The sequence below is a fragment of the Prionailurus bengalensis genome, chromosome A1, assembly GCF_016509475.1.
Source record: "Prionailurus bengalensis isolate Pbe53 chromosome A1, Fcat_Pben_1.1_paternal_pri, whole genome shotgun sequence".
In the NCBI taxonomy this organism is placed as follows: Eukaryota; Metazoa; Chordata; class Mammalia; order Carnivora; family Felidae; genus Prionailurus; species Prionailurus bengalensis.
The window spans coordinates 235204719-235227972 of NC_057343.1; the positions used below are offsets into that span (position 1 = coordinate 235204719).

Sequence of the window (23254 nt, forward strand, 5' to 3'; positions counted from 1 at the left end):
CAAACAAAAAAGCATGACATACAAGAAACTCTACCAAAAGGCCACGATCTCTTCACAATTCTGTGTGGTCGGACCAACAACAGAGAAATACGCTCACGGTCTCCGGGCAGTAGTATATTTGGTGACATTGAAGGAGCTGGAAAAGAGACAATGAAGACATGACCCCCCCTTCCACTGCCCCCAGTGGAGCTGCCTGCAGTCCCCTCTCCCACCCGGGAGCTCCCAGTGGTGCTGAAGAGTGGGGGGGCCAGGCCCCACCCCCAGGGGCAGGAGCTCATACTGCAGACTCCACACTGCTGCTCCCACTAGAACCTTCGACTGGTTCTCCCTCCGTGACAGCTAGCTGCAGCACTAGAGGCTCCATCACTCATCAGATCTGGAAAGTGACCTGTCAGGTGTCACTATATACCCATCTGGCACACGAAGAAACTGAGGCTCAAGGAAATTAAGCCGTTCACGGCCAGCAAGTGGCAAAGCCAGACTTGGGGTCTGCGTGTTGCCGGCCTGCGTGCTCTCCCCAAACCACCAGGCTGACCCCTCAGGCCATGTCCGTGGCGGCCGTCCGTGTGGGACGGCCCCTCACCATCGCGCTGATCCCTGCCAATCCGCCAGCACGCTCCCTGCCTCCTGTCATTCTCCCTTCCAGGTCGCATTAGCCATGCCTAACAAAGTCTGTAACTCAGGGATGTGTGGCATATTGTGCCTACACTTTGCGCCTCTGGACTGTAAGCTCCCTGAGGCAAGGCATGCTGGTCTCTTCTGTACCCTACGCTAGAACGCCACGGTCCAGAAGCAGGCACCCGCCACAACAAGCACAAGCTACAACAAACAACTACTTGTTGAACAGTAGAAAGCACAGGGATTTCCAGGAGCTTCTAAAATTTTAACTGCGGCCTTTATCTACGGAAAGCCACCATTACTAAGCCACTCTATTACTTGTTGGGGAAAAAATACTTGCCAAACTGAGGATACTGTGCACATCTACCAGTTCTAGGTGCCCAAGGTCTCTGTTTAACTGTGCTGGATGTCAGCACCTCAGCGTTACGAGTGAAGCCGGAGCCACGCTTGGCTACGTGTTCTGGAAGGTACTGTCCCCACCGCTGACCACACAGGCACAGTCTCCTGTACTAAAAACGAGAAGGAAACCTTAGCTGTTGCTTTAGCAGGTGCCACATTCTCCAGCTACTCCTGGGGCTCTTTTTTCTTCCAACTGGAATCAGCTGGAAATCTTTTTGGACTCTTGAGGAAAAGTTATTCTTAATTTTAATTAAGTAACAGCTTATCTGCAATGGGACCGTTTCCAGCGGTTGGACATGAGCATCCTTCCAGACTCCGGCTCTTGCTGGAGAGTCCAACCGTGTCATGTGACAAAAAGACGGTTTCCCACACTAGGACATGTGTGAAATAGTGAGCAAAGGGGCATCCGGAGAGGATGGCAGCCACAGCAAGCCTAGGTCTTCCTCCAACGGAGGGGAAACGCTCTTACCGCAAAAACATTCATCCTTTTCACTGGACCGCATTTTACGGAGGGGACCTTAAACTGGCTCACTTGAGTATCAGCCAGACGCTGACACTGATCCCCTAAGCTCTCCCAGTGGCAGAGCCCAAGACATTTGCCCAGCATAACCTGCCCAAGGCAGTGACCCCATTGTGCAAATACCCAAGGAGAGCCATAACCCACCTGGGTCTGATCGCCACCACCTACACAAGTGACCAGGGTTCCCGGGTAACCCGACACCCTACAAGGTCGTTGCCTAGCAGACAGACACATTCTCTGAGTAACCACAAGATCATAAACTGGCGTTTTGGGTGAAAGTGAATTCCCCATAATCAGATCATCCTATAAAGAAACAGAAGAGATTTTGGACGAGGCAGACCTCCCACGAGGCAGACACCCAAGAACTCTCGGCTGGAACGATCAGCTCTTTATACAAACACAATATTGATTACACTTTATAGGACCCTATCTCCACCCCATGAGGCCCAGGGTCTCTGTGCTCTCCCGTCACTGTGAAGTTCACAAATGATCAGACTGAGGCTGACAGAGGCCACACCAGACGCCAGCAGATAGATGCCCTCCAAATTATAAAAGCATGTTTCCACTTTTAGTTGAGAAGACAGCCCTTAGAGTCCGTGCGCATCCTTAAAGCATGCAGCTTCCATCAATCCTGTACTTAGCTTTGGTGACTTTGCATTTCCAGCAAGGAAAGAAGTCATCAACTACCCTGTCTAGATTCTGAGTTTCATCTTCCTCAAAGATGTGTGCAGCACAAAGCTGACACGGAATACAAAGCCGTACATGTTGACCAAGTCCCTGCGAGCTCCACACCGAGTGTGTGTGGTTAAACCATAGCACATACTTTATTATTTTTATTACAGAGCACATACTTCAAAAGAAGACACGCAAAAAAGACAACCAAAGGAAGACAGTGGCAGGATTTTAATCAGTCTACAATTATCTTATTTAATTTTTCCATGCTAAGGATATAATTGTCATCATATGGGTCAGTAGAAAAAAAGTCAAAAAATACAGCATGTCACATCCCGTAGCATGCTTGCGTAAAGTCTCAAGGCCCAGATGCCGTTATTTTGATCATTCTCATTGTATTGTTTTCAGTAGTTTGGTTTGTTTGGCTTAGGGTTTCGGGTTATTGCTTATTTGTTTTAGAACAGATGGGAGCCAACAAAAAGAACTGATATTTAATTATAATAACAACTGCTTTATAGGATTTAAGGATTATGGCCATTAATCCCCCAAGTAATTATTCCAAGTAAATTTAATGATGTCACCTTTTAGTTATTTACTCTAAGTCATCATAACCTTTGAACATCTGACTGGGAATGCAGATCCCAGGGACCAAATCCCACCATCATTCGGTATCATCACATTCCCTGGCAGTTGTAGAGTGCTATATATTTAAGTTTCAGTAATAGAACACTTCTGATTATAACGAGTAACAGGAACACAAATTCAGGGAGTAGGGGGAAGGAGGGCTTATTTTTCAGGATGGTCAACATCACAAGGGAGGCTGTGGGACGAGGCAACAGTGGGGGGGGGGCAGCCCTCAGCCTAGAGGCAAGATAAAAGCTAGCCGGCAAACGCAGGTCAAAGGCAAAGTTATATTCAGTACATCTGACTTCTTTTTACTTTTAAAAGTTTACTGTAAAAGGTAAAAAACAAAACAAAACACTAAAACCAGCAAAACCAGCAGTTCTAAAAGTACAAGAAATAACAGGACAGCCACCCCATAAAGGCACCTCACGCACCATGCATCGCGCTCAACTGGCTTTGGATGCTCTACTTTTGCGTGCGTATGTAACAAGCACACAGACACTGAGGACGTTAGACCTAGAATCTCCCTTTCACATTCTCTTCCTTCTTCCCCAGAAAATCCCAGGAGGCTAAGATCAGTAGGTTACTCTTTGTCCTCCATGTTTTCTCTTTTATTTTTTTTAACGTTTACTTATTTTTTAGAGAGACTGAGAGAGAGAGAGACAGACAGACAGACAGAGCGCGAGCTGGGGAGGGGTAGAGAGAGAGGGAGACCCAGAATCTGAAGCAGGCTCCAGGCTCTGAGCCGTCAACCCAGAACCCGACGCGGGGCTCGAACCCACAAACCGCGAGATCGTGACCTGAGTCGAAGTCTGACGCTCAGCTGACCGAGCCGCCCAGGCGCCCGTCTCCTCTGTGTTTTCATCTAGGGGCTGTACTTCTGCATATTCAAAACACAGACACACAGATCATCAGCGTGATCCCAAAACTTCCTGTTTCATTCGACGACGCCACGCTTTCAAGATTTATCGGTGTTGATATACGTAGATCTGTTTTATTCATTTGGTTCTTATCTAACACTTCACTGAAGGACAATCCGGTAATGGATTTATCCAGTTCCCCACTGACTTGCCCACACGCCTCCTTGTGCACGCACAGAGGATTCACTGTAGCTCATCCACAGAGAAATAACGGTAATGGGGATGGGTCTTTCCTTCTGTTTCTTCATCTCTCTCCTTTTGTAACGTGTTCCGGGTTTTTGTCTGTTTGCTTTGTGCTTCCCACGGCTGGTTGCATGGGCCCTCTACGACGACGTTACAAAGAGCTTTCCCTCTACGTGTTTATGAAAACCTTAAGGATTTGCTTTCCTCACTGAGATTTTAATCCACCTAGAATCCCGATTTTTACATGGAATGCAGTAGGATCTGTTGTTTTCCATAAGGTAATTGATTTCTTTCTTTCGTTCATCTGTTTCATACGGTCAGTTTTCCACCTGCCAAACAGTCCACCCTGTCTGACCCTATGCTAACTCCCCTCTGCCCCACAAGACGGGGTCTTTGTGAGCTCTCCCTCTGTCCCCTTGGTCTGTTTGCCCACACCTGGGCCAATACGACAAAGTTAGATTTGTTGTTTTTTTTTTTACTTTATTATAATACACCCCCCCATTTACTTCCCTTCTGCAAGAAAATGAGTTTGTCTACAAAAAGTGGCAATTATTTTTCATTGTTTCATAATTTTTAGAGTAATGCATCTGTGTTTTTATGCTTCTCGGAACATTCGGTTCTTTGGCTACACCGCCCATCAGGAGGTAAAAAGAGTAATAAACGTGATCTTTGCATATCAAGAGCATTACAGAAAATACAGATTATGATCTAGGCCTTTTGCAAGTGCGTGAGTGTATCATGTTCAATGAAAAATACCCCTTCGCAAAACAGGCTGAACAGAAACTGAATTTCAAATGACTCCGCAAGGGATTTGCCCATCTTTTAAAAAGTTTAAGAGGCAATAAATCTTTGTGCTCAAGGAATCACCTCCTCCTTAGACTTGATAAAAATGGAAATATTGCCTGCCATTCTCTAAGAATGCCTCAGTGACTTTCTTCTCCCGCCATTATAAAGGCAAGGAGGGGACACGGCCAGCGCGTCAGAATGGAAGGAAGGCTGGAAGGAAGGCGGGAAAAGAGCAGCGGGTTCCATCCCAGACCTGCCACATGTGTTCGGCGAGTCACAAGGTCTCTGTTACCAATAAAACACCTCACACGCCCTTTTCACACCTCTGTTGAGGTAAAATTAGCAGGGTGCCTGGCTGGCTCAGTTGGTGGAACATGTGACTCTGAATCTCGGGGTTGTGAGTTCAAGCCCCACATTGGGTGCCGAATTACTTTAAAAAAAAAAAAAAGAAGTAAAACTGGGTTGTAAGACTCTGTTATACACCCAAAGTACAGGTCCTTTGTCAGGTGTATCTGTGTCTTATAGTTGTTTTTCTGCGGCATGAATTTTCACTTCCTTCGCAGTGCCTTTCAACAGTTAAGAGAGCTTGATTTTGACCAAATCCTACTGATGGGTTTTTCCCTTTAACAGGTCACAATTTTTGGTGCTTTCTACTTAAGAAACAGCTTTCTAGCCCAAGGGTACCAAGATCTTCGGAAGACGGAAATGTTTTATTTCTACCGGAAATAAAAACATGGACACGGAAACATGGAAATGTTTTATTTCTATTAGTGTCATAGTGTTAGAACTTTTAAGTCCGTGACCTATTTTCAGTTAATTTGGGGGGACTATGTGAGCGAAGGGTGGAAGTTTATTTTTTGCATATGGATATCCGGTATTTTCAGCACCTACCGTCAAAAGCTTATACTTCCCCCCAATGAACTGGCCTGGAACACAGTGAAAAAGAAACAGACCATATAAGTGTGGGGCTATTTCTGGACAGTCTGTTGAATCCCACTGGCCTAGGTGTCTATTTTTATACGAACATCACACCATGCTGATCACTGTCATTTTATTTTATGAGAAATCCTGAATCCGGTGGGATAGCATCGCCACGTTCGGCTTTCTCAAATTTGTTTTGGCGTCCCTGGGTGTTTTGCACGTCCATACACATTTCAGAATCTATTTCTTACTCCCTACAAAAAAGCTTGCCGGGATTTTCGTTGAAACGGCACTGAATCCACAGAGGATAAATCTGGGCAGAACTGTCAACCGAACATAGAGCGTTTGGATTCACGAACAGAATCTGTCTCTCCCCCAGTATTCGTTTTGTTAACTTCTGACGACGACATCTTACAGTTTTCCGTGTGAAAGTTACACACATTTATTCAGGTTTATTCCTAAGCATTTTGTATCTCTGATGCTATATTAAGTGGTATTTTTTTTTCAGTTGCTGATTGGAAGGTTCTAATACACAGGAATAGAACGTATTTCTTGTAAGCTGTAACCTCACTAAAGCCACGTCCTAGTGCTAGCGGTGTTTTTAGGTTCCATAGGATTTTCGATATAGACCAGTATTATTCCATGCAAATACAACGCAGGTCACATGGAGAGTATTAAACTTTTTAGCAGTCACATTCCAAGTAGGTAAATTTCATTGTAACGTACCTAGGCTATATTATTTTATCATGTAGTGATTTTTTTTAATTACGAATGAAATCGTTTACATTCTCTTTCTCATACTTCGTCTTCAAAAGTGTGTACAGGTGCACCTGGGCGCCTCAGTAGGTTAAGTGTCCGTCTCTGTGTTTGGCTCAGGTCCTGATTTGTGGGATCGAGCCCCACATGGGGCTCTGTGCTGACATCGTGGAGCCTGCTTGGGATTCTCTCTCTCCCTCTCTGTGCCTCTCCCCTGCTCGCACTCTCTTTCTCTCAAAATAAATATATAAACATTAAAAAAAATTAAGTGCTTCCATTTGGAGTACCTCTTGATTCAAAATACTGACGTAGCAACTTGTGCTCGTGGTTACCATAGTAGGCAGTGCACAGACAGACAAAGCCATTCCACTCTCATTTCTTAGTCTGCATGTCTTTTGTTTCTTATCTTGCCATTTTCACTAGCGAGGGTGTCCGTACAGCATGGAAGAGACATGGTGGTTGTGATCAAACCGACCTCACTCTGGATCGTGGGGACAGCATTCAGTCTTTCACTATCAGGAACGATGGTACACTTTTTCACAATTGCCTTTAATCAGTTAGAGGTGGTTCCTCCCCATTCCACGTGAAGGGGTGTCGAGTTGTGTCAAATGCCTCCTCGGCATCTCCCAAAAGATGACATATAGCGCGTTTACTGAAACGATCCGTTAATGCGATGAATCACGTCAACTGATTTTTTTAACGTCAAACGAACTTTGAATTCTTGAGATAAGCTCCATTTGGTCATGTTATATTTTATACAGAAAATATATGAACACATGTTATGTTTTTCTATTCTTATTTTTCATTGACAATTTTGGTCCGTGTTTTTCTCTCCTTGTAATGCCTTTGGTTTAGGGATCAGAATAATGGTGGCCTCGTGACGTGAGCTGGGAAATGTTCCCTCTTCCATTTGGTGGAACAATTTGTGTTGTACTGGGATTACTTTATCCTAAAATTTTGGTAAGAACTCACCACGAAGGCCATTTCAACCTGAGTTTTCTTTGTGGGAAGATACTTAATTACATATTCAAATTATTTTATACATATAGGACTATTCAGGCTACCTATTCCTTCTTAAATGAACTCTGTTAGTTTGTTTTCCAAGGAATTTTTCCATTTCATCTAGATTGTGGGATTTGTCGGCATAAAGCTGTTCATATTTCTTTACCTGTTAAAGACTGTAGAACCTATAGTAACTATCCCTCTTGCAATTCTAATATTGGAAATTTCATCTTATTTCATTATTTCTGATTGCCTACTGAGTTTCAACAATATTATTGACCATCTCAAAGAACCGCTTTTAGTCTCATTGATGTCCTCTATTTAGTTTTTCTGTTTACAATGTCAATGTTTTCTGCTCCTTTGTTTAATTTCCTTTCTTCTAATCTGTACCACATTTTCCAGTTTCTGAAGGCGGAAGCCTAAGTTACTGGTTTGAGCCCGTCATCTTTCTAATAGAAACTATTCATTGCTATAAATTCTCTCTAAGCCCCATTCAGGATGCATCCCCCCCCCCCCCAGGAGGTAGGCACCAACTCCTCATTCATCCAGTTCAGCATACTGTCTGATCCCCTTTCTGGGACTTCCTGGCTATTTAGAAATGTGTTGTTTAATTCCCAATTACTGACTGGTTTTCCAGATTTCTTTGTGTTACTGACTCCTAATTAAAGTCCATGAGGGTCAAAGGACATATTTTCAACGTTTATTTATTTTTGGGACAGAGAGAGACAGAGCATGAACGGGGGAGGGGCAGAGAGAGAGGGAGACACAGAATCGGAAACAGGCTCCAGGCTCTGAGCCATCAGCCCAGAGCCCGACGCGGGGCTCGAACTCACGGACCGCGAGATCGTGACCTGGCTGAAGTCGGACGCTTAACCGACTGCGCCACCCAGGCGCCCCCAAAGGACATATTTTCTATGAGGGTAATCCTTTCATGTTCAAGGGGATGTTTACAGTCAAGAATATGGTCTACCTTGAGACATGTTCCACATACATTTGAAAGAACACATGCTCTGCGTTGCTGGGTGGGGTAGTCCATAAACACCCATCAAATCGAACGGTTTGGCAGCACTTTTAAAATCTCCTATATCTTTGTTGACTTTCTTCTGTCCCATCAGTTTTGACGAGAGTTGTAATCTTTGAGTGAGACTGTGGATTTTCACCTCATGTATTTTCAATCTCTTATCAGGTACACAGGCATTTGAAGCTACCAGGTCTTGACGAAGTGACTCCCTTTCCGTTAGGAATGTTCCTCTCTCACTGCCACCTGCTCTTCTGGGTCCCATTCCAGGAATTAGTCCAACTGCTCTTTCCTGAAGGTTCTTTCTCGAACGTTATGGGTTCCTCCCATGGAATGGGCTAATTGGTGCTCAGGTGGAGACTTCACAGGACCAGCTACAAATCTCTGGAGTCTCTCTCGAGGCAGGAAGCTGGAGAAATCATAGGAAACTACCCCCCCTCCACCCCACCATTGTTTCCCTTCCCATAAAGTTCACGTCCCTGTAGCATCCCTTTGCCGATGTCTCAAAACCATCATTCCGTGTTACTTTGTCCCAATTTTGCAGTTTTTTAAGGTGGGAGGGTAAACCAAGTCTCTCTTACTTCACCGTGTTTGGAAACGGACATCCGAAATGCCTTCCTCTTTGGAGTAGAATTATCACACGGAGGATGTTTAAAGTACGCTCGTTAATCTCAGCTTTGAACTTATCAGACGGCGAAATGGCTAAAACCAGCTTATTACGAAATCAACGTAACACGACTTGTACTCTGAGAGAGTGGTATATGTTAACAGAAGCCCAGGAACTAAAGCTGCTCGTTAAACTAAAAGCTGAATTTAAACAAGCAGACGCGAGCAGTCATAAATCATGTGTGGCAGAGCTGGAACGTTTATTTGGCAAAAAGACTCCACCCTCAGCTTAGGACAGTTTTCTGTTTGGGGCGATTTTCTCCCCAGCAGAGACAAGCAACCCTTCCAACATCTTTCCTAATTTCTCCCACCTTCTTTCTTCACTGACTGTGTGGACCACTCCCCACACTTCGGTGGATGCTCCTGTCCCCCAGGCATTCACCCCCCGCCCCTGAAGCAAAGCCTTGGTGCAGAAAGAACAAAGGGCCTTACCCCTCCCTCCGCCTCCCAGCTCCCTGGCCTGGGGGTTGAGGGCACACGTGTGCTGCTGCCTGGGGCCACCCGTGCGGCCACACAGGACCCACACTGGATTTGATGCTCTGGTGACACTGTTTTGAAATTCTTTGCTTATTTTTTTTTTTAAATATGAAATTTATGGTCCAACAGGTGCCCTCCTCAATGCGCATCACCCACCCTCCCCTCCCTCCCACCCCCCATCAACCCTCAGTTTGTTCTCAGTTTTTAAGTCTCTTACAGTTTGCCTCCCTCCCTAACTTTTTTTTTCCCTTCCCCTCCCCCACGGTCTTCTGTTAAGTTTCTCAGGATCCACATAAGAGTGAAAACATATGGTACCTGTCTTTCTCTGGATGACTTATTTCACTTAGCATCACACTCTCCAGTTCCAGCCACGTTGCTACAAAGGTCAGATTTCAATCTTTCTCATTGCCAAGTAGTATTCCATTATATATATAAACCACGACTTCTTTATCCATTCGTCAATTGATGGACATTTAGGCTCTTTCCATAATTTAGCTATTGTTGAAAGTGCCGCTATAAACATTGGGGTACAAGTGCCCCCATGCATCAGCACTCCTGGATCCCTTGGACAAATTCCTAGCAGTGCTATTGCTGGTTCATAGGGTAGGTCTATTTTTAATTTTTTGAGGAACCTCCACACTGTTTTCCAGAGTGGCCGCACCAGTTTGCATTCCCACCAGGAGTGCAAGAGGGTCCCCGTTTCTCCACATCCTTGCCGGCATCTATAGTCTCCTGATTTGTTCATTTTAGCCACTCTGACTGGCGTGAGGTGGTATCTCAGTGTGGTTTTCATTTGTATTTCCCTGAGGAGGAGTGATGTTGAGCATTGTTTCATGTGTCTGTTGGCCACCTGGATGTCTTCTTTGGAAAAGTGTCTGTTCATGTCTTCTGCCCATTTCTTCACTGGATTATTTGTTTTTCGGGTGTGGAGTTTGGTGACTTCTTTATAGGTTTTGGATACTAGCCCTTTATCCAATATGTCATTTGCAAATATCTTTTCCCATTCCATTGGTTGCCTTTTAGTTTTGCTGACTGTTTCCTTTGCAGTGCAGAAGTTTTTTATCTTCATGAGGTCCCAATAGTTCATTTTTGCTTTTGATTCCCTTGCCTTTGGAGACGTGTCAAGTAAGAAATTGCTGCGGCTGAGGTCAGAGAGGTTTTTTCCTGCTTTCTCCTCTAGGGTTTTGATGGTTTCCTGTCTCACATTCAGGTCCTTTAACCATTTTGAGTTCATTTTTGTGAATGGTGTAAGAAAGTGTATAAACCACAATGTCTTTACCCACTCATCAGTTGATGGACATTTAGGCTCTTTCCATAATTCGGCTATTGTTGAAAGTGCTGCTACAAACATTGGGGTAGAAGTGCCTCTATGCATCAGCACTCCTGGATCCCTTGGGTAAACTCCTAGCAGTGTTTTGAAATTCTTAACAACTGCAGTTTGTACGGGGCCCACGTAACGTGTGGCAGATACAGGTGCTGACAGATGTGTGTTCTATGTCCACCGGGCCTTTGAACATGCTCAGGTACATGAGAAAGTAGAAATAAGGCTCCTACAGCTCCTATTATCTTCTCAGTTCCCTCGCACTTATTATGGGTTAAACTGTGTGCCCGCGCCAAAAAGAGAGAGAGAGAGAGAGAGAGAGAGAGAGAGAGAGAGAAGAAAAAGGAAAAAAACAGATATGGGAAGTCCTAACCCCAATACCTCCAAACATGGGCCTATTTGGAAACAGGGTCACTGCAGGTGTAATTAGTTAAGATGAGCTCACCCACGCATAGGCGGTCCCCCAGTATGACTGATGTCCCTACAAGAAAGCAGCCATGGGAAGACGGACAGACGCAGGGAGAGCACCACAGGAGGACAAAGGCAGAGAGGCTGGTCACATAACTGCAGTCCGAGACGCCAGTGATCGCCAGGGCACCACGAGAAGCTAGCAAGAGGCAAAGAAGGATTCTCCTACAACTGCGGAGGGAGCGTGGCCCTGCCACACCTCGATTCTGGATCTGCGGCCTCTAGAACTGCGGGGCAGCGCATTTCTATTGTCCCCAGTCACTCAATCTGAGGTACTTTGGTCCGGCGGCCCTTAGACACTCGTACAGCACCGGGCAGCAAATACCACAGAGCCACACGTTCACCCGGGGGCCGAAGTCAGCGCCCCCTTCCTGGTGAACGTCTTCTGTCCTAAACGCCTCGTTACTTCCCAGCACTATCACTGCACCGGGTCACAGGCTTTGCAGCAGTTGCAAGGAGCCATGACTCCCAGCAGCTTCCTGGAGGCTGACAGCAGTCCAGGCAGCTCTGGGTCTCACCTGGGGGGTCTGGGCATGTCCCAAGAGCAGAGAGAGATGCTCGTTTTTGTGGTGGTGAAGCCAAGATGGCAGAAATGATTATAAACCCCATTCTTGGGCCATAAAGTCTAAAAAGTAAATGATCCGAACCCAAGAGACACCTATATTCTCCAAGAAATGTTTGATTCTTACTAAAATCCCTAGCCGGGGGCAGAAACCTGTGGACTAGAGTGCCCAGAAGGAAGGCTCCGTGTGGCCACAGAGTGTTAAACGGACCATCTTTAGGCAGCACCGGGCCCTCCGCCTCGTCTCCCCTCCCCCTGCTCCTCACCCAACACCAGATCGACCCTTCCCAGCACGATCAGTACCCTGCCTGCCCCTCGGTGTCCACCACTCTGCGCACTGGGCTGGGGCTTGGCCACAGAGAGACGCATAAAGGCCCGGCCTGAGGGAGCTGGTGGCACAACAGACATGACATATGTGAGTTCATTAAAACTTGGGAGTATCGGTTAATACCCTAATCCATCGCACAAATGAGAAAATTACATTCGACAGAGATATATATATCTATATATAATAAAGATACAGATATAGATATATAATATATTATGTTATATTTATATAATATATAATATATTATGTTCTTATATTGTTATATGTTACATATTATATATGTATACATACACATATATGTACATATACGTATATGTGTGTATATATATGCATTTGTATGCTATATATATGTTACATATATATTATATATGTTATATTTATATAATGTATAATATATTATATTATATGTTACATATTATATATGTATATGTACATATACATATATGTGTATATATATGCATATGTATGCTATATATATTATATGTTGCATATATATTATATATGTTATATTTATATAATATATATTATGCTATATATGTTACATATTATATATGTATATATACGTACATATATGTATACGTGTATATATATGGATATGTATGCTATATATATTATATGTTACATACATATTATATATGTGATACATAATATATGTTATGCATATATATGTTACATATATAATATATATGTTATACATATGTTATACATATATACGTTACATATAACATCATACTATACATGTTATGTATAATATATATATGAAGCTCTGCAAATACAGAAAGAAAAGAAAAATATCATGGTGATGATGTAAAATATAGTATTCACCGGTTGTCTCCAATTTTTGTTTACCCCATTCTCAAGGTTTACTGTGAAGTCTCCTCCGTGTAAACCTCCTTATTTGATCTTGGGTGGTATATACCTTGCTCCTTCCCTTGAGCTGGGTGAGGATGATATTAGAGGCTGCTGAGAAAAGGCGACATGAAACACGGGATACTGGGGAAGCTAAGTGAGGTGTTGCTTAGCAACTCTTAATGGGAAATAATTTAAAGTCTGCATTTATTTTTTTTCCCAAGAACTCGCTGCTGCTCCAGCCTGGGGTCTAGAATTCACCGCCCTTCCCGCCAGCAGCTTCCCTGCATGCACGCATGGGCACACACACACCGTCCCGACCTGACGCTGTCCGGCTGTCTTATCCACCGGCTCCCACGTTTCTTTGGACAGAACCGCACCCCCCTTCATTACAAGCACAAAGTAGCTAGAATTCCATTACAAACACAACCTTGCATAAAGTCCTTCACAAACGCTGAAGGCAGTGAGCCCTAGCTCAGCCACCATCCAAAGTGTCCCCGCCGAAGCGGAGTCCGTAACAGACGTTTTGGAAGTCTACAGAACATTTTTCCTCCCTTGTAAAGTTCCAGCTCTTCCAACAAAACACTACAGATTCCAGACTGCAGTCATGACTTCCTTCAACTTCACGTGGGCTTCTCCAGGTGGTGCCTCCAGATGCCCCGAGGGCTGCAAACACCAGCATCCTCGTGATGGCAGCCACCTCCCGGAACACGAGAGCCATCCTACGCAGCCTACAAACAAGGTCACAGGTGGCACCCAGATCCAGGGCAGCGCGGGGAAAGGCTGTACCCGGCTGGAATGAACGCTGAGCCCTGAGTTGGCCTCCTGGAAAATGCCCACCCAGGACCCTCTGAGTCTGGTGGGTTTTTCCTATGGGAAAGATACGGCCTTGCTGCAGGTGTATAGGAGCTAAGAAAGGACCAGATGAGAAAACCAGCAGAAATAAGCGAAATGAAAAGGAATCTATTTGTAAGGAAGTGACGTTAGCTTCAGTATAAAAGCAATCATTAGTGGGGCGCCTGGGTGGCTCAGTCGGTTAAGCATCTGACTTCCGCTCAGGTCATGATCTCCCGGTTCATGGGTTTGAACCTCGCGTCTGGCTCCGCACTCCCAGTGCAGAGCCTGCTTGGGATTCTCTCTCCTCCCTCTCTCTCTCTGCCCCTCCCTTGCTTGCATTTTCTCTCTCTCTCAAAAAATAAACTTTTAAAAAAGCTATCATTATTTCCCAAACAATAATGACTAATATATACATGGACATTTGTTTCTTGAGTCAAATATGTCCCATTTCTCTTGGGGATTCATCTGAGGAATGAAAATCATATTCCCTTCAACTGGGAATATCTGCTGACAATATGAACCCATGATATGATCAATTTTATGGCATCTTTAAGTAACAGCTCCCTCTCTTTGAAGTTTTTCCAAATGACATCTAACCTAAAAGCAGCTCAGGCAGAACAATCCAGAATTCCCAAATATGTCCCTTCCTCCTCATAATAATCTGTCATTCACTGAAGCATGACAGGAAACACCCCACATTTTCTTTTTTTCAATTTTTAATGCTTATTTATTTTTGAAGGAGAGAGAGACAGAGCATGAGTGGGGGAGGGACAGAGAGAGGGAGACACAGAATCCGAAGCAGGCTCCAGGCTCCGAGCTGTCAGCACAGAGCCTGACAGGGGGCTCGAACCCACAAACCGCGAGATCATGAACCCAGCCAAAGTCGGACGCTTAACCGACTGAGCCACCCAGGCGCCCCGTCACACCCCACATTTTCCATGACAAGAAGCACATGGTGATGATGTGGAGATGATACACGGTGATCATGGTGCCAGAATGCTGTGTTCAAATTCTGTCTGTCTTCCCAGCTGTGTGACTTTGGGAGAGGCTTAACCTCTCACTGGCAAGTTCCAAGTAATAATGGTACTTGTGTAAGTACACTGAATAATAGTACTGAAGTAAGTATACCCTAGAGGGTAGCAGAGATCAGGTAAGTTGTGTACGTGAAGTCACTGAACACCGTCCGGCGGACGAGAGAACAGGGATAGCAGAAGTGTTTTCTATGGCCGTGACGGTGGAGCGGGCCAGCAGACACGCCGCTTATGTGTATGCGCTCAGTACGTCCGCAAGTATCTGCACTGCGATCCCTACGTATGTGACAACGCTACCACCCATGAAGACCCGACCAGCAAACAAAGATGTTTCCAAGGCCACCCGGTCTTTAAAATGTACACCGATATGTGTGTGGGGTGGGGGAGATACTGCACAAGTGCAGGGGTGAGTATGGCAGTGCCTGTTTCATTCCCCGACAGGAGTTTAATTAAGATGCCCGTCCCCAGGGCCAGGGCCTAGGCTCCTCTACAGAAATGCACAGAAGGAGGAAAAGAGGAGCAAGCAGAGAGGGACTGTTCCGGAAACGCCAGCAGACCGTCTACCGGGGCAAGGGGAGGGCTGGGAAACCCCAGGAAGGGTCGCCGTAAATTCCCAGCTCACTGCACAGCCAGTATGACTTTCCCCTCGCTCCGGCTGGGAACTAACAGTAGGGGGAATACAGAAAGGCCACCTCCACTGAACTGCCAGAAAGGGGCAGGGTCTCAAAGTCACTGCACTCCAGGCTGGGTCCAGCTGCACTGCGCTTCCTTAACATTCACATCTTGTCCGTATTATCTTTGCCGTTAAAACAGCAAGAATGCAAGGTTTAAACGCCCCTCATCCCTCTTACTAAATGAAGTCAGTATCTGCATTACTTTTTGATTTTTCTCAGGTGTATCCTTTTTCACAGTAATAAAGTGTTACCCAAAATGCCCCCTGAGAAACCCCCTTGCGCACAAAGGCTTAGAGACGGGTGCCCCGGATACCGAGGGGCGGTCTCTCCAAGCTGGATTTCTCTCTCCATCCACAGGCCACTAGGTTCTTCCGATGATAAACAAATTCGGTAGCGGCATTCCCGGCGACTGCACTAAAGGAAAAGCAGACCGATGCCGTACCGTTTCACAGCCTGTGAGGAAGAAGCCTTTATCGTCTCTCATTTTCTTCTGCTTTCAATCAGAAAAACAAAAAAAAGATGTTTGCACACCGACGTCCTACTTTCGTACGGAGACATACAGGCACTTGGGGAATGTCTGGCATCCTTTTAGGTAACGCGACCAAGGAAGTGTCTTCTTCCCGGAGCGAAACGCTAGCCTTTCAATTTGGCGGTACTTTAACAAATCTATACAACAACTTGAGCGTGGTCTCCCTGCCAAGGTGAAAGGAGGTTGTCAGGAGTGGAAGCGTTCCCTCAACTCTATTCAATGAGCGGCGGGTATGAAGGAAGCAGAAAACTGGAGACAAATGCAAAGAAATCTCGGCTTTCTTGTCCTCCCTTGGCCAACCCAGCATCCGTATGCTAAGTGCCAGCCATTGGGACCACTGCTGCCCTGCCCTGCCCTGCCTGCCGCCTTCTGAACGGTATTCTCGTCTCAGAGAGAGGGTCCTAAGTCAGGAGCTATCTGCTGAGATGAAATGCATTCCTTCTTGCTAGAAACTCATTAAGCAAAACATCGTCTAAAAGCTTGGGCTTCACCAAGTAACCCAGAGCATTACAAAAACGTACCAGGCAAAACTCCCTGGGTGTCACGTCACTAATGCAGGAGACCAAAAGATTCCCTCGCGTTATTCAGACCGGCAGAGGCACGGCGAGGTTCCCTTATGCACCAGCATCCGCTCGTGATGGCATCTGTTTACGTAGCAGTGAAATCATCAGGTTATCTTCTCTCTGGATTCACGAGTGTGATTTTATTTCAACTGGATGTTCACATTCCGGAATGCGTCTGGTTTTAAAAAGCGCCAAAACCTCCACGGCACGCATTTAACTGCACGGTGGATTTGCGGTTTAAGTGAAGCTCGACATCAAGAGCAGTTATCAAAATCTCAGAAGGGAGAGCGGTCGTTAGAGCATCACGTCACAGGAGAGCCAAGTGGCTCCTCGCGATCCACTTAGGGAACCGTATGTCTTCCAGTGAAATCACAGCTGTCGTGAGTTTAACCATGTCCCTCAAAGAGGATATGTTCAAGCCCTCACCCCCAGGACCGGTGAACGTGATCTTATTTGGAAATGGAGTCTCTGCATATGTGATCAATTACAGATGCGATCATCAGAAGAGGCTCTAAATCCAGTATGATGGGTGTCCTTGCAAGAAGAGACGAGACACAGATGAGAATGACGTGTGACTGCAGCGGTACGTCTACAAGCTAAGGAATGCCAAGGATTGCCAGAAACCACAAGTAGCTGGAAGGCGCAGGAAGGATCCTCCCCTAGAACCTTCGGAGGGAGACCGGCTTTGCCCAGACCTTGATTTCTGACCTCTGGCCCCAGAGCTGGGAGACACAATTTGTGAACCTCGTTAAGCCTCTTCCTGTAGGGCTCACCCTCCCAGGAAGGGCCCACACTCTAGAAGCTCTCACGCAGAGACCACTGCTATGCTGTCACTGCATGTGCGTGTGCAGAAGAGGGAACCAAATATCCCGTACACACAGCCACTGGTTTATTAAAAAAAAAATAAAAATTATCCCACTGACTTGACCTAACAGAACAGAGAAAGCAAATACCTTAGATAAGCCTCTACGAACATTCCCTGCAAAGCTGTTCAAGTATCTTTTTAGAACCATTCAGGAAAACAAGAACGGAAACAGGAACGGCACTGGTCTCCTGGCCTCTCTGTCATCGCATGGACAGGACAGTCAGGGCACAGACGCAGCGCATCGACAGGACTTCGATCTCAAATGCCAGCGTCCCACTAGGCAGCCAGAGCCCCAAACTCTGCAATTTACCACCGACTCCACCCAGAGTTGCTGGAACCATCGAGAAAATATCACTTTTAAACCCTTTCCATCCAGGAGGCAGCCACGTGGAACAAATGTCAGCGGGGGGGTCGGGGGGGTGCTGGCAGGTGGACGGGGACGTCAGGAGGGGCCGGCTGGTGCCGGAGTCAAATACCCAAGGCCGAGAGAGGCTCTGTGCGCTGTCCAGGCACTGAGGACAAACTGACCCCCACCCCGCCCACCTCTTTTCCAGTTTCCTTGATTCCCCAGGGATTCCTTCCAGACCACGCTCCCGACCCTCCTCCGAGCTGGCCACCCTTCTACCTGCTGGTTCTTCCCCACACGCTGCAAAATCGCTCTTTGTGCCTCATCAAAACAGACAACTCGTGGCCACAACTCTGCTTCCTGAGGGTTTGAGAGCTGGTTCCCTAAAAGCACCACTGAGGCACCGTATCCTATAATACAGGGCTTCTCGGCCCCAGCACCCCGGACATTTGGGACTGGATCTTTTTCTTCTGGTGGGTGCTCCAGTGCACACTGTAGGATGTTGAGCTCTATCTCTGGCTTCTACCCATCAGGGGACCACAGCGTCCCCCATCCAGGGTGGGACAATCAGACATGTTTGTACACGTGGACGATCACCCCCTGGGGGTGAAATCGCTCCCAGCAGAGAAGCATGGTATCACGAAATAGAGGCAGCCTCTAGAGCGAGGCCCCCCACGGTCTAGTGTGCTGCTTCATTCACCGGCCGCCTGGGCGCGAGCAAGGTCCTTGTCACCCCGTGTCTTACGTCCACACTCGTAAAGCAGCAATGTGTCAGTGACCACCTCAGGGAGCAACCTGGGACTAAGCGAGGTCACGCAGGAAAGCATGCAAAACAGGGATAGTAGCAATGAAACAGAAACGACCAAAAGACAGGTAAAAAGAGAACGCCAAGAACGGTAAAAAAAATCCGCCAAGAAATCCGAGCGAGCAGCCTGCTCTTGGCCGAGGGCTCTCCTAGGTGCGAAGACACAACACGTCCCCCCCGCCAGGAGTCTACATCCTCGAAGGGGGGGTGGGGACGGTGAGGCACTGGAAAAACTGCAGCATGCTGAGTGAGGGGCGGAGCACGTCGGGGGCCCCCGGAGGTTGCGGACGGCTGCTCTGAGGGCAGCAAGGTTAATGAAGGTGACACAGGGGTCACGCAACACCTGGAGGGAGCATTCCCGACAGGGGGGAGGCCCTCGTCCTGATTAACTGGTTCTAGGAAAACCGGTAATGAAAACAAAGCACACATTATGTCACCGCTGACATTGACTTGAGGCCACTTGCATAGTGTTATTCTGCATGGCAAGTCCTGGCTAATACAATCAGAAAACACAGCACACGTGAATAGAGTGAATTCAGGACTTGAAAGGAAGGAGAAAATTTCTTCTTAAATTATCTTCAGACGATGACGCTGTCTATATAGATAAACTGAGACCCTCAGATAAACTAACAGAGCTAGTAAGAGTTCACCCAGATTGCTGGATACAGGTAGGCATTAAAAAAAAATAGTATTCTTACGCACCAACATTAACCAAATAGAAAAGGTAATTAGGGAAAGAAGAAAAAAAAAAAAAAAAAAAAAAGATCCCTTCGGGGCACCTGGGTGGCTCAGTCGGTTCAGCATCCAACTCTTAGTTTCGGCTCAGGTCACGATCTCACAGTTTTGTGAGTCTGAGCCCCGTGTCACGCTCTGCACTGGCAGCATGGAGCCTGCTTGGGATTCTTTCTCTCTCCCTCTCTCTCTGCCCCTCCCCCGCTCACATGGTCTCCATCACTCTCAAAATAAATAAACTTTAAAAAAAATTTTTTTTTCAACGTTTATTTATTTTTGGGACAGAGAGAGACAGAGCATGAACGGGCGAGGGGCAGAGAGAGAGGGAGACACAGAATCGGAAACAGGCTCCAGGCTCTGAGCCGTCAGCCCAGAGCCCGACGCGGGGCTCGAACTCCCGGACCGCGAGATCGTGACCTGGCTGAAGTCGGATGCTTAACCGACTGCGCCACCCAGGCGCCCCTCAAAATAAATAAACTTTTAAAAAAACTAAAAAAAAAAAAAAAAAAACAAAAGAAAAAAATCCCTTTTATAAAACAAAAAAATTTTAAGCACCCCAGAACAAGTCTAAATAAAATGACCACTGACTTTTATGAAGGAACAAAAAAGTCTTCAGACATAAAAGAAAACCGTAATTATTGGATAAACATTCCACATCATTCCATGGAAAGAGTCAATGCAACACAACAGCAAATCTCTGGATCTTAAATAATATCCTTTTATTATCTCCTAGGTGTTTTACATCATTTAAAGCAAAAACTAAGAAATTGCATAGTTGAAATCCAGATCTCATCTGGAGTTTTCCCTGGACATGATACGAAAAAGTAAGCTCAGAGAATCCTGGACAAAAGGAGAACAGGAGAACAAAGACAGGCCCTTCCCGACAGCAAGGCTCTTAGAAAGCCACGTTGTCGTACAAGGTGACAATGGTGCAGGCAGAGACCGCCAGGCGGGTACCACAGGCCCACGAGCAGTGAGCCTGACCAGCGGCCTCCTCCTGTCCCACGTGCGCACGGTGAAGGTAGGAGGGACGGCGTGTGCCCTGGAAGGTGCCGGGGTGAGGCCAGAGTGTGGTGTGTGGACAGAGCGGGGACCCGGGGCAGGGAAGGAGCTGGGAGCCTGGGGCTACACACCCAGCCCTGCAAAGAGCCTGAAGGGGACAGGGACGGGGAGACTGGCCACGGGAGCTGTCCACAACAACAGCATCCTTTGGAGCAGAGAGACCAGAGACCGGAGAGCCTCCCCTTTGCAAGAGAAACCGAGGCCAAAAGGGGATGGTGGCTTGGCAGAGGCCACGAAACAACCAAACCTCCTGACGGAACCCACTGGAAACCTCCCCTTTGGGGAGCTCATCCAGGGCTCTCTCCAACTACAGCACACCAGCCACACTCTCTCTGGGTCCGGCACTTGAGCGCTCTTGTCCGCTGCCGTCTCGAATCTCTCTTCTCTGGCCTCTCCTGTCATTCTCCCTCACTGGTCCTGGCCTCCTAATGCCTTCTCCTCTATTCATCTCTGGTTCTTGTTCCTCCCCGCCCCGCCCCCCAGGTCTTGGGTCCCCATCAGCTCTGTGACAGCACTCCCAGTGCTCAATGCACGCTCTTCCGGGATGGCTACAGGACCCCGTGGCTTCCATTACGAGCTTGAAGCTGGCAACTCATGTATCATTTCTGCAGCCCAGCCCTGCACCCTAGACAACATCCCGCTTACTCAGGCAATCCGGGGACGCACCCACACAGCATCACAATAGGAGGAAAGTCCCAAAGAGCCAACATCCTTCAGATGTAGCCATTTTCTACACTAAGAGCCTCCCCAAGGTCAACATGAAAAACCATGGGTTTCCCAACAGGTGTATGAAGCAATCCTACTGATATGAGGGAATCAGGGTGATAGAAAATCAGGGTCACAGAAGTATGTCTGCAAGGAGAAAGCTCTAATAACTGAGAAAGAGTACAACTTCAACAACCAGTGCTGGAGAGTTCAGGTAAGGCTCTGATCCCAGAGGGATCCTGGAATAACAAAAAACCCTCACGGACCAGGGAGACTATGCAGCTAAACGCAGTATGAGAAGTCAATCCGGACCCAGCCGTCTATAGAACAAATGATGAGGTGAGACCCAGGCCTGCACCCTGGCTGCTGGCAGGTCTGGTAAGTCAAAACGGGCACTGAGTGACTTCACCCACGGGGCACCACGAAGACTGGCTATCTCAAACGGCTTTCTTCCCAGCTACGGGTCTCCTGTTTACAGTTTAGGGCCAAGTTTACAAGACTCGTGTGTCATCAATCAGAGCACATAAAGAAAACACAAAAAATATTTTAACAGCTTACCTGGTCCCAGGGGGAGACGGTGCCTCCAAAGCACATGAACAAGTACCCCATGGCCACCAGACACATCCATATCACCAAAGAGAAAAGGCGTAGCAGCTTCTTAAACACGGACTCGATGCACACGAGGATGAATATCGCAAAGAAGATCGCCAGGGCAGTTGGGACTGTTATTAAAAACGCCACGTGGTCTTCGACTTCCTAAGAGGAAGAAAAACATCGCAAAGGTATGGTTTAGAAACATCGTGATGCCAAGGGTTCGTGTCCTCAAATGTCCGCATTAATCAGTGTCAATTAAAAATAGAACTACCCTACGGACCCAGCAATAGCACTGCTAGGAATTTACGCAAGGGATCCAGGAGTGCTGATGCAGAGGGGCACTTGTACCCCAATGTTTATAGCAGCACTTTCAACAATAGCCAAATGATGGGAAGAGCCTAAATGTCCATCGACTAACGAATGGATAAAGATGTGGTTTATATATACAACGGGATAGTACTTGGCAATGAGAAAGAATGAAATCTGGCCATTTGCAGCAACGTGGATGGAACTGGAGGGTATTCTGCTGAGTGAAGTAAGTCAGAGAAAGACAGATACCATATGTTTTCACTCATATGTGGATCTTGAGAAACTTAACAGAAGGCCATGGGGGAGGGGAAAGGGGGAAAAAAAGTTACAGAGAGGGAGGGAGGCAAACCATAAGAGGCTCTTAAATACAGAGAACAAACCGAGGGTTGATGGGAGGTGGGGAGAGGGGAAGGTGGCTGATGGGCACCGAGGAGGGTACTTGTTGGGATGAGCACTGGGTGTTGTATGGAAACCAATTTGACAATTAATTATATTATAAATAAATAAATAAATAAGTAAATACATAAATAAATAAAAATAAGTCATTTCAGAAGCAGAATGGTTGGAACTTCTGAGGAATTTAAACTTCCCATTCAATAACGACGTTTCCCTACAGAAATAACCCAGTACTGTATATGTAAATTATGCAAACCGGCTATGCCGTTGCATTTAGATTTCTCCCTGATAAATGGAGAAGTGGGTTTTATGCCAACGTGAATGTAAGAATATTTGCTATCAGGATAAAAAATAAGACAACCAACTTCACTGCCTGAATCAGAGAATCAGAAATACCCCGGCCTCAGAAAACGAAGGCTTCCAAATGGGTTTGACATGTTTTATTTAAAAATCTAAAAACTGCCTGAGTCTCTAGAGTGATGGGCTTTTATTTTAATGCATGGCAATTAATGTTTTAAAGGGATCACAGGTTAACAGGAAAGGGTCAGAAAGGCCTAACTATAGCAGATGAGAGAGCAGGAAGTACTTACAAGTAGGTGCCATTTTGCAGGCTTCCCGCCCCACTTCTCTCGCGTTCTCGTAGCAAACAGAAAATGAGCATATAGCATTAGCCTCTTCCTAATGCATTTTTTGAAATCCACTTTTGCACACTAATG

The 23254-nt window shown here is 46.4% G+C and overlaps 1 protein-coding gene across 3 annotated transcripts in view; it reads right to left on the reverse strand.

Annotated features, from left to right (window-relative positions):
* Positions 1 to 23254, reverse strand: part of ADCY2 (adenylate cyclase 2) — a 414481-nt gene that overhangs the window by 369876 nt on the left and 21351 nt on the right. For all 3 annotated transcript variants that reach the window (XM_043601271.1, XM_043601263.1, XM_043601281.1), the window contains exon 2: positions 21798 to 21995. In XM_043601271.1, coding sequence (XP_043457206.1) covers positions 21798 to 21995 — 198 coding nt within the window. The remainder of the gene's footprint in view (positions 1 to 21797; positions 21996 to 23254) is intronic.